Source organism: Juglans microcarpa x Juglans regia, chromosome 7D (assembly GCF_004785595.1).
Source record: "Juglans microcarpa x Juglans regia isolate MS1-56 chromosome 7D, Jm3101_v1.0, whole genome shotgun sequence".
Classification (NCBI taxonomy): Eukaryota; Viridiplantae; Streptophyta; class Magnoliopsida; order Fagales; family Juglandaceae; genus Juglans; species Juglans microcarpa x Juglans regia.
Genome location: NC_054606.1, coordinates 17,534,081 through 17,545,732, shown reverse-complemented (window position 1 = coordinate 17,545,732; position 11,652 = coordinate 17,534,081). Strand labels below are relative to the sequence as shown.

Here is an 11,652-nt window from a genome sequence, read left to right as displayed (position 1 = left end):
GGACAGTAATATTCTATGGAAAAAGATACTCTTCCTGCCGAAGTTATTGCTGAATTTTTATTATTATTTTTTTTTACTTAATGATTAAGAAAGTATTTTTTAATAACATCGTAATTTTTTTTATTTTTTTAAAAAAATATTTAAAAGTGTTAAAAAAAACATGTATGAAAAAGCCAAAAAAAAAAAAAAATCTTATAACTAACGGTAGCTCCAAGCAGTGTTTGTAGAGCCAACCATATTCTATTCTATGGGGCCCCTTCTTACATGGGTGATAAATCAGCCAAATTCCAAGCCATATTTCTTTGTTTCAATACTCTTGACCTCTCCCAAATGGAAAGAGGTTTTGTTTTGAATTACTTGCAAGCTTTCCCATTACTCAGCTTTGGAAAACCTGCAGTCTGGAGTTTCTTGTGACATGCATTCATTCATGCATTTATCTTTCATCTGATCAACAAACACTTACAGCTGAGGCATTGCCAGGCTGTTTGTCATTACTTCTACTTTAACTTTTGCTCCTTAAATGATTAAAGGAGGTTGCTTTGCACGCGGTAACGTGCCAAGTTTATTCCTAAGGTTTGAAACCATATAAATTAACGAGGCTAGCTTACATCTTAAGTGCAACAGCTAGAATTTTGAACCTATGTATGGTTTTCCAAGTTTAGGGAAGAGGGTAAATGAAAATAATGAGAAATTGTTATTCATATTTTTTTAATTCTTGTCTTTCCATATGAAATGATATCAAATGATTAAAAAATAATTAAATAAAAACAACAAATAATTTTCCAATCATTTGATATTATATCAAAAGAGATATATGATGAAACAATCATATTGTAAAAGAATGATAAATAGCATTTCCAAAAATTGAATCCAGACTTATAATCAAATGTGTTCTCACTTCTATCATTATTACAAAAAAAATTATTTATTTGTTGTCAATTATTTTTTACGAAAATGACTATTTCTTACAAAAATAAGTCTATTATCGTCACAAATAATCATTTTGATCATCTCAAAATATATTTTGTTAGCGAATGTTAGAAATAGTTTCTCTTACCTTATTAAGGGTTATTTAATTAAATCCTTATTACAATTATACTTAAATCCTAAGTATGCTAATCACATGCATTAGGTTAGACATGTATGTAACATTATTCCTCCTAATTATAATTGATTTTACAAAAATATCATTAAAAACTTAGAGAAATGCTTTCGGGACCCAAACAATGTCCCGAATAGGATTTTTTTTTTTACCGAATAATTAAAAAAATATTTTTAATGATATTGTGAATTTTTTATTTTTTTAAAAAATATTTATGATGATTAAAAAAATACATGAAAAAAAAAAAGAAAAAAAGAAGAAAAAAAATTACACTATTCAGGACACTTGGGTCCCGAATTCAGGACCCGTAGCAGTACTCTAGAACTTATTCAGTTAAATGCTAAAACAATTTTGGTATTTGATCACTGATATTTTAACACGCGACGTTTTCTTTCCACATCAAATTAAGACGATAAAATAAAGTTAGAAATAGAAAAAAAAATAGAAAAAGGAAAAATAGGAATAAAAAATCACCACTTCTTACGTGGCAAAGTTTGTGCAAAGATTCTCTAGTTAGGTCCGCATACCAAAATGATCTCTTCTTCCAAATTTTGCTATTCTAGTAATGAAAAATGAAGTATAGAGTATAAAGTAGGATCTCCTATTTTATATCTATAGTAATAGTATAGGTAGTAGATGGGCATTTAGCACTTAGCAGACATTTTATCCAATCCCCTCTCTACCATCCCTTAACTAGTAGTTTAAAATAGACCCGTTGGATATAGTGTTTGGAAAGAGTCTTGCTAGATACAAGTAGTTTGGCACAACTGCGTAGCAATACTGACATGATTTTTTTTATTAAAAAGAAAAACAAAAAAAAGAAAAATTTTGAGAGAAAAAATGTCTTCTATTTCATAAATTTCATTTTCGTCTTTAATTCGTATTGTTTTATTAAATAAATGTCTTACATGTCAGTATCGATATGCGATTTGGTGCGCAAACTTTAATTGTGAGAAGACTTTTCCAAAATATTATCTGTATGTCATTTCTCTAACCATTTTTGAAAATCTTTTCACGTTAGAGCCATGAATAGGTTACGTCTCCCTTTAATCATTTTAAAACACACATGTAATCCAACAAATGTAAAGTACTCTTTATGTTCCTTAAAAGTACTGATAATGTCCTATTCCAAAAATTAGACAGCTTAACATCCTCCGATAATTATGTAACGAAAGTCTATTCTTTGAATGAAATCGGCAGGAAATCACAAACGAAATTAAAGGAAATGGAGCAAAGAGGGAAGAGAGACGCATATACAACAAGTAACCCATAACATGGCGCAGCGCACATTGCACAATGTTCGGTGGCGGTTAGCCCTTCATTAATTTCGGCCACCAAAAGTTACGATCTGTGGCCTTCCCACTCCATCTGTCTTTCATTAACTCCAACAGCTACCCTCTTCTCACTAGCACAGAAATTAAACCATTCCTTCTGCAAACGTTGTAGAACGAGAGAGAGAGAGATCTAGAGAGAGAGCTTGAGGAAGACAACAAAGATCTCAAACATGGTGACGGCTAAACCCGGAGTTGCCGCCATGGTGGCTGCGGCCTTGTTCTTTAGTGCATTTTACAACGTGTCTGCGCAGGGACCGGTTCCGGGACCGGCACAGGCTGAGGCACCGTCAGGGCTTGGGGAGGGACCGGCTCCATCAGCAACTGCTGGGTGCTTCGACGTCCTGCTGAACATGTCTGACTGTCTAACGTACGTGGAGGATGGAAGCAAGACGACAAAGCCGGACAAAGGTTGCTGCCCTGAGCTGGCTGGGTTGGTGGATAGCAACCCAATCTGCCTCTGCCAACTGCTTGCGACCAACACCACCGCAAGCTTCGGGATCAAGATTAATCTCAAAAGGGCTCTCAATCTTCCTTCTGTTTGCGGTGTTCCAACCCCTCCTGTAAGCACGTGCTCAGGTACTCTCCCTACCGGCCCTGTTCTTCAAATATAATAAATTTATAATTAGTCTATAATTATTTTACCATTCTACTTAAAAATGAAAACCAATTATATAAAATCGTAATTTTTTTTTAATAAATTGACAAGATTATATTAACTTATTAAAATTAACTATAAAATAATTATAAAAATTATAAATGTATCATTAATCCACTTCAAAACCAATTATTTTATTATAATTGTTTTTTCTTTAAACAATTAGGTTCTTGAATCATCTTGATGAACGGTAAATGGGCGAACAAGGCTGCAGATCCTGTTCTTTATCTTAGATGTTGATCATGTAATCCTAGCTCACTTATATTTGTTTATTTTGTTATTTTTAAACCGTTATTTATTTAGTGTCTACTTCTTAAATGGATATAAAAATACTTTATCAATAAATATAATTTAAAATTATAAAATTTATGATGAAAAAATAATATTACTAAATATAAAAATATATTTCTCTCAGTATTAGTTGTGGTTGAAATTCTTTGACTGAGCTGATGTGTGAAGGGCCCGTTGAAGATGGTTCAAATATTTACTATGAGTAATGCTAAATTGGTATACAAGTTTTCTGCATTTTTTAGAAGGAAAAAAAAAATAAAAAAATAGGGTCCGCTGTTAATTTTTCTATAAAGATTTTAAATTTATCAATTTGTTTTTTAAAAAATAGTATGCAAGACTCTGTCTTAAAATTATATGAGTAATTCTAACTACTATAGACACCCCACATTTCACGCGTATAATTTTTTTATAGAGTATAAAGTATTTTTTATAGGATGTGTGGTGTTTTTAATAGAATGTGAGATGTAAGGTATTGAATATTGACTGATGAGAATAATTTTTCAAATTATATTAATCATTTTCCTGTAGGATTGCCAACTTGCTAAGTAACGTATAAATCTACAAGGGGTAGAGATCACTTTTCCTTCTAACTAGGGGTGTAAAAAAAGAATTGGTGAACTGATAAACCGGATCAGACCGGGCTGGTGGATTGGTCCGGTACTGAATTTGGTTCGGTCTGGTACTGGTTTTATTTTTTTAAAAACCGGTCAAAATCGATCCGATTTTATTTCTTTTTCTAAAACCAGATTGAACCGAGCCAGACCGGTTCATATATATATTATAATTTTTTATATTGTATATAACTTTTATATACAAGATATAATTATATATAAAACAATTTTGTATTATATGATAAATTACTAATTAATATAATATTAAATTTTAAAATCTTATATCATTTTAGTCTATTGTATTAATAGTTATACTAATACTATATAATATAATAAATAATTCAACTTTTTTAAATTTTAAAATAATAATAATATTAAAAATAATATTCTAACAATATTTTATTCAACTCATCTAAAATCATCTCAACTCACTTCAACTCATCTCTGAATCAAAACAAGGTGAATTTAAGATTCTTTATAAGTCTTTTTTACTCAATTATTTTTTATAATTTAAAGAGAAATAAACACAACACACATGGATCACTATAATATTGTATTAAATGTTTGTGGCCACATTATCCGTCGACAACGTTTGATCCATTAAGATCTATATATAAAAATGCTAGTTTGTTCATGGATTTGATCTAGGATCGGTATTTTATTTTATTTTTAAAAAATATTTTTAAAAAATTAAATTAATGAGTTGTGTTTTTTTTAAATATTTAAAAAATTTATTGATTACACTAGTGGACACACCCTACAATAAAAGATGGGAGATACAGGAGTATCTCCCATCTATATCTTGTCTCTGTTTCATACCAATCGTGGTGCTTAGATTTTTTTTTAATAATAATAATAATAATAACTTTTGAGATAGCATAATCTAGACTCTAATTTTGTACATGACAGTTGCGGGAATAGACGTGCCCCCTATTGGTGCTCCAACTTCGACTGAGGATTCTGCCACACCAGGTAATTCCTTCCTATCTCACCCTTTATGAAATTAACTTCCTAGTTTCTCTTGTTAGACTTGGAGTTCGTTTAGATGTTAAAATGAGTTGAATTAAATTGATAAAATATTATTAAAATATTATTTATTATTATTATTATTATTATTATTTTAAAATTTGAAGAAATTAAATTGTTTATTATATTTTGTATTGGGATTTGAAAAAGTTATAATGATAGTTGAGATTAGTTGTGTTTTCAAGCGAAGTCTTATAGTTCTGTTTAAATAGTGAGATAAGATAAAATGATTTTAGATAAAAATTGAAAAAAATATTATTAAAATATTATTATTATTTTAAAATTTGAAAAAAATTAAATTGTTTATTATATTTTTGTGTATAAATTTTAAAAAAATTATAATAATAAGATTAGATAAAACCGTTTCTATATTTAAATGGGCCTCAATCTAATTGGGCCTCATAAGTGAGTGCGTTTTTCTATTGGGATTAAATATTAAATTAGTTTATGGAGTTTACCTTTTAAGAAAAAAAAAAATTAGTCTCTAATTTTGAATTTTAAAATTCTTACTACATTTACTTTTAACTTTAATCAAATTAATATATTCCGTCACTATTCCGTTAGTCAATTATTAGAAGTTTTAGGTCAACACTAATAAATATTTGGAATTTTGCAATATATTTTAAAAATCAAATAAACGTAATTAATATAACAAAAAAGTTAATTAAAACTTGAAAAAAAAAACTCTGAAAAACAAATCTTAATTAAAATGAATGTCATCTTTAGGGTTTAATTTCAATTTAAACTCCTAAAACTATTTAAAAAAATTTATAGGATCTAACTTAAATGTAAAACTTAAAAAAAAAAAAAAAAAAAAAAAAGCCTCTAAAAGTAAAGTATGGCAATGGAGATTTTAAAAATAGCTGTTCGAAAAGTAAAACTATTTTAATTTCAATGGAGATAAATAATATATTATTTATCATCCTATCAAATAATTTGAAGATAAGTAAAGAATTATAATAATAATAATAATAAATAAAATATGAGCCTAATAAAAATGAAAAATTACTAATTTGTCTCCTATATTTGCCCTTAGATTTAACCCCTCGTATATTTTATTTTATTTTCTAAAAGATTTAAAAAATCACCACTAGTGATTTGTGTATTTTTTTTAAATGTTTAAAAAATTTTAAAAATATTTGAAAAAAAAATGTAGGCCCAAACTGTATGATAATAATTTCGATGCGAAACATTTACAGGGGCCCAACCTCCAGGAGCCCCGTCAACCGGAAACAATGGCAATGGAGCTTCAAGCATCTTAGGATCTGCTATACCTTTTACTGTTGGCTTAGTGATTGCCTTTCTTCCAACGCTGTTCTGATCTTATATTTATGTGACTCAATTGCATTTTTAGACGTTGTACCCAGATTTATTTAATAGACATGTGTTATAATTACAGTTCATCTTTTGTCTACTAGCAAATAAAATAACAGAGAACTTCCAATTTATTCTTGAAAACTGGAGATTTAATTTTGTAACAGCTTATGTTTTGTGTTGAACTCTAGGATTGATCTATTATATATATATATATATATATATATGTATATATATATATATATATATATATATATATATATTACATGTAGATGGTGGTGAATAGAATCTCACGTTGTTTGGAAATAAAAAATTATTGTTCTTTATAAAGTTTTAATGAGTCTCTAATTATATCATTGACTAGTTTTTTTACAATATAGGTCATGTGGTTAGAACCTTCTATTGGGTGTTACAAATTTGTTTAGAGCATTGGCATTGGACTAGTCAAATGCTAATACAAGTCTAAATTTTAGCTATATGTGAGAAAAAACCTTCATATTGGACTAGTCAATGCTCCAGAGCTCAAGACTTGAGCTACAGTAGAAATAAAAGACTAGCCAACATTGGCGAGTCACTGTTCACATGCCAAATATTATTTTATGATTCTCAGACCAGCATATACCTCGTTCCCTCGTTTTTTTCTCTCTCTTCAGACCTGCATACACCCTCGTTTGTCCCTCTCTTCCTCTGTTTTTCTTCCTTTTGCCGATTCTCTCCCTCTTCTCCCTATTTTTCTTCCTCGATCGATTCTCTCCCTCTTCTCTCCGTTTTCTTCCTCGATCAAGATATCTTGAGTCCCTTTCGTTGTTGGGTCCAGATGTCTTGTGTCCCATTCGTTGTTCCCACATAGCCAGATAGTAACATGTTGGTATTAATTTTGTTGTAAATTAATACCAACATGTTATATGCTGATCCGTTTGTTTTCTTTTCTCTGATTCACTAACCTCACTACTTCTTCTTTTTTTACCCATCGAAGGTGTGGCGCCCCCAATCCCCCTTATATAAATACACAGGGATCGAGACGCCAGGATGGTGACAACACGGTCACACATCCCAACGAAGTGCCAGTGTGTGTACATGCAACAGTGTACAAATAAAATAACGCAGCGGATAGTCAAATAAGTACCAGAATTTAAATACAAATATTTAACACAATTTATCTTTAAAAAAAATAAATATACAGTCATCCCAAATATAATACAAAAGGTAAATACATAAATTGATAGAAACACATAACTCACTAAACAGGAGCAATCCCAGATCACTCCTCCAACGGAGCCAAGCTAAGGCTCGTCATCATCATCTGCATCAAAATCTGCGATACCATAAAATGGTACCACAGGTAAGTATAAACCAAACAACTCTCGGGATAAAAATACATTAATGCAACCAACAATATAGCAAAATACATTTAGCCATAAAATATCATTTTTTCCCAGAAAAATGATTATTTCCAACACACGCCAAAAATCCCATTTTGGCCCAAAATAACCGTAAAACATTTTCTCATAAAATGATTCACACAAACAATCCATTTATCGGACACTGTAGGCAGGAATCGCAGGCGGGACTCTACCACCGTTCCTGCTTACCACCATCCCTACCGCTGCACCGTAGGCGGGAATCACAGGCGGGACACAACCACCATCCCTGCTTACCACCATCCCTATCGCGTGCACCGTAGGCGGGAATCACAGGCGGGACTCTACCACCATCCCTGCTTACCACCATCCCTACAGTTCCTTTACACACAATGAAGACTTAACAGAGCACTGTAGGCGGGAATCACAGGCGGGACACAACCACCATCCCTGCTTACCACCATCCCTACAGTCTCTTTTCCTTTTACTCATATGAAAATCCAATTTCCAATAAACACATGAACATGTATGCAATCATGCGAAAATCCAGTTTTCTTTACAAACATGATCATGCATGCAATATGCGATGTACGTGAACAAGTCATAACCAACAACCAACAACCACAATTCATAATGCAAACAAACACACAACTCCGTCCACAATCCATCCGACCCCCGAAACTCCTCGGACTCAGTCCGGCAATACAAACCAATTCACAGATAATATGTGTTAGTGCAAAAATATATTTAAATCACGAAAGTTCTTTAAGGAAAATACTTACAGTGCAATATAATAATTTCCGGAGGATCACGAAGCTGCAAGTGGTGATGTCTGAGCAACACCACAGTGTAAAATACACTGTGGCCGTGGGTCACAGATACCCACTTTTCAACGAGGACAAACGAAGACCCAAAAATGGTAGGGTAGGGCCAAGAGAGGTCGGTGAAGCCAATGGTGGCGGTGGTTTGCCGTGGGTGGCGGCGAAATGGGCGATAGAAGACCAAAATGCCCAAATCGGAAATGTAGTTGGTGGAGCTTCATCGGTGACGGATCGGAGGTGGGGTTGGGTCCAATGGGTTGCCAAGAGGTCGGGGATGAAGTGGTAGGAAGATGGTGGCCAATGGCGGTGCGACGGCGGCGCAACGGCGGAAAGAGTGCCGCGGCTTCGAAGAGCTACTGGTGGTTAACGGCGGCACGGATGGAGGTGAGGTTGGTGGGGTGAGGTCGCCGGCGGCTGGGGAAGCTAGCGGGCTGGGCGGTGAGGGCCACCGCCGGCTCACGGCGGCACTGGCGTGAAGGTGGCCCGTGGCTTCGTGGGGGGCGTGTGGGCTACCGGCGGCGAGGTAGGGGCTGAGATTTGGGAGGTGAGGTCGCCGGAGGGAGGGGGAGCTGGTCGGTTGGGCGGTGTCGCGCACGGCGGCGCGACGGCGGCGGGCTGGGGGAGAGGAAGAACGGACGGAGAGAGAGGGAGAGAGAGGGAGCTGCGCGCGGAGGAAAAAAAATAAAGAAGAAAAAGAAAAGAAAGAAAAGAAAAAGGAAGGAAAGAAAAATGGAGGGAAAAGAAATGAGGTCCAATCCTCATAACTTGGGTCACAAAAATGATCCAACGGAGATGATTTTAAAACCACAAGTTAAATAAAATAATTTAAACGTAATGGTAAAGTCAAATTGAAATAATTAAATCCCACGGTAATTAATTTAAATATTAAAAGCAATTTAAATGCATAACAATAAATAAATATTTGGAAAGCACATAAAAATAATTTTCACCAAATTAAAATCATAGAAATAAACTTACTAAAAATACAACCAATTTTAAAATAAGAGGATAAATTTTTGAACAATCAAAAATAATCCTTCAGTAAAAAATACACTGAAATACGGGGTGTTACAGAAGGTCGTACATTGCTTACGTTTGCCCATTTGCACAGCGTGCCTAGATCACCAGAAATTATAAGGTTGTTATCATCTCTTTATGCTCCGTTATTTTGATTTCATAATCTAGTGTCTATGTACCATTTTCTTGTTTTGCTCTAGTTTTACATGACTTTCCCCCTTTAGGCGTCATTTTTTCTTTTCCTTTCTGTTGCAGTCAAGCATCTCTCTCACCACCATACAAGCTAGGTGTTAGCAACATACATGCGATCGAGGGCAAACACTCGCACTTCTTGATTGTAGACTAACCACACTTGTATAGTCTCGTTAGCCATCGCCCTCATTACAACTGATAAGCTCTCCTGCTACCATAAAAGCTAAGTTTTAACAACACGCATGCGATCGAGGCTAACATTCACACTAGGTGGTTATAAACTAACCGCACTTGTATAGTCTACTTTGCCATCACTTTCATAGCAGTCAAGCACCTCTCTCACCATCACACAAGTCGAGTGTTAGTAACGCGCATGTGATCGGGGCTAACACTTGCATTTGGCATTCGTAGACTAACCACACTTGTGCAGTCTGGCTAACAATCGCACTCAATGCAATCAAGGCTAACACTCACATTTGGTGATTGTAGATTAACCATACTTGTATAGTAGGGTTTGCCATCGCCTCATTGCGGTCAAGCACCTCTCTCGCCACCATACAAGCCGAATGTTAGCAACGCGATGCAATCGAGACTAAGGCTTACACTTGGTGTTTGTAGACTTACCACACTTGTATAGTCTAGTTAGCCACTACCCTTATTGCAGTCGAGCACCTCTCCCGCCACCATACAAGCTGAGTGTGAGTAATGCGCATGAGATCGAGGCTAACACTCGTACTTGGCGATCGTAGACTAATCACACTAGTATAATTTGGGTAGTCATTACCCTCATTGCGGTAATGAGGGTAATGAGAGCCTGGAGAGAAGAGAAAAGAGAGAGAGCCTGGAGAGCTCTGAGAGAAAAGAAGAGAGTTGAGTTGAGTGGAGTGTGATCCTCCTCTTCTGTAATATTTTCTTGTGTACCACTATTTAATAGTGAAGCTCTTTTCTGTGGATGTAGGCAGTTGCCGAACCACGTTAAATTCTTGGTGTCACTGAGTGCGTAGAGTGTACTATTTTATTACCGCTTTTATCCTTTCCGCTGTGTTGATTTCCCCAACAAGTGGTATCAGAGCGATTGTTGGGAAGAGTTTTTTTTTTTTTTTTTTTTTTTTTTTTTTTTTTTTTTTTAGAAAACTCATTTTTAGTGTGTAGCTCAGTTTTCAAATTTGAGCATACCACTGTGTTCGTCTCATCGAGACAAGAAAAGCGATGAAAACTAGAGTCCAGACGGACGCTGCACGCTCCCCCACGCACTGTCTGAATATCGGAGAGTGAGCCCACTCTCGACACGTGCCGCACGCGCCCAGGAGAGGCACGAGCGTGTGAAACCCACTCTCGACACGCTCCACACGCGCTCCTGCGAGAGTCTTGCGCGTGAAGTCCACGCGCACCTAAATCAAGAAGGCGCGTTAGATACACGCGCCTACATGTTCCATGCGCTCCAGTGAGGTTCTGGCGCATGAAGAACACGCGCCTACGCGCTGTTAGTCGCGCCACGTGCTGCACGCGTGACAGTGTTCCTGTTTTGATTCTTTTGCTCATTCTTTGTGCTATCTGAGTCCGATTTTGATGAAACAAGACTCGTTTCCAACAAAATCAAGCGTTCCGGACACAACGGTGCTGTCTGTTTTGCGATATTCCACTTCAAAGATCCTTTACTTGCATTTTGTATTTAGAATCAGTCTAAATCCATGGAGGATTCAGCATCAGGCGCCATGATAAAGCTGACTGCCTCAAACTACAGTCTTTGGAGGTCTCGGACGGAGGATCTATTGAACTGTAAAGATCTGTCTGACCCTTTGGAAGATGAATGGAAGAAGTCAGATGAAGTTACGGATCAAGTGTGGAGAAAGATGCACAAGAAGACTATCGGTCAGATCAGACAATGGATTGACCATAGTGTTTTTCACCACGTGACCCAGGAGACA

The 11,652-nt window shown here is 35.1% G+C and overlaps 1 protein-coding gene across 1 annotated transcript; it reads left to right on the top strand.

The window, feature by feature from the left end:
• Positions 1–2,592: 2,592 nt before the first annotated feature.
• Positions 2,593–6,497, top strand: LOC121239973 (non-specific lipid transfer protein GPI-anchored 2-like). The gene is made up of 3 exons (XM_041137391.1): positions 2,593–3,012; positions 4,903–4,965; positions 6,219–6,497. Exons 1-3 carry the CDS (start codon positions 2,607–2,609, stop codon positions 6,338–6,340), a joined length of 591 nt encoding a protein of 196 aa, XP_040993325.1. The 5' UTR covers positions 2,593–2,606; the 3' UTR covers positions 6,341–6,497.
• Positions 6,498–11,652: the final 5,155 nt, after the last annotated feature.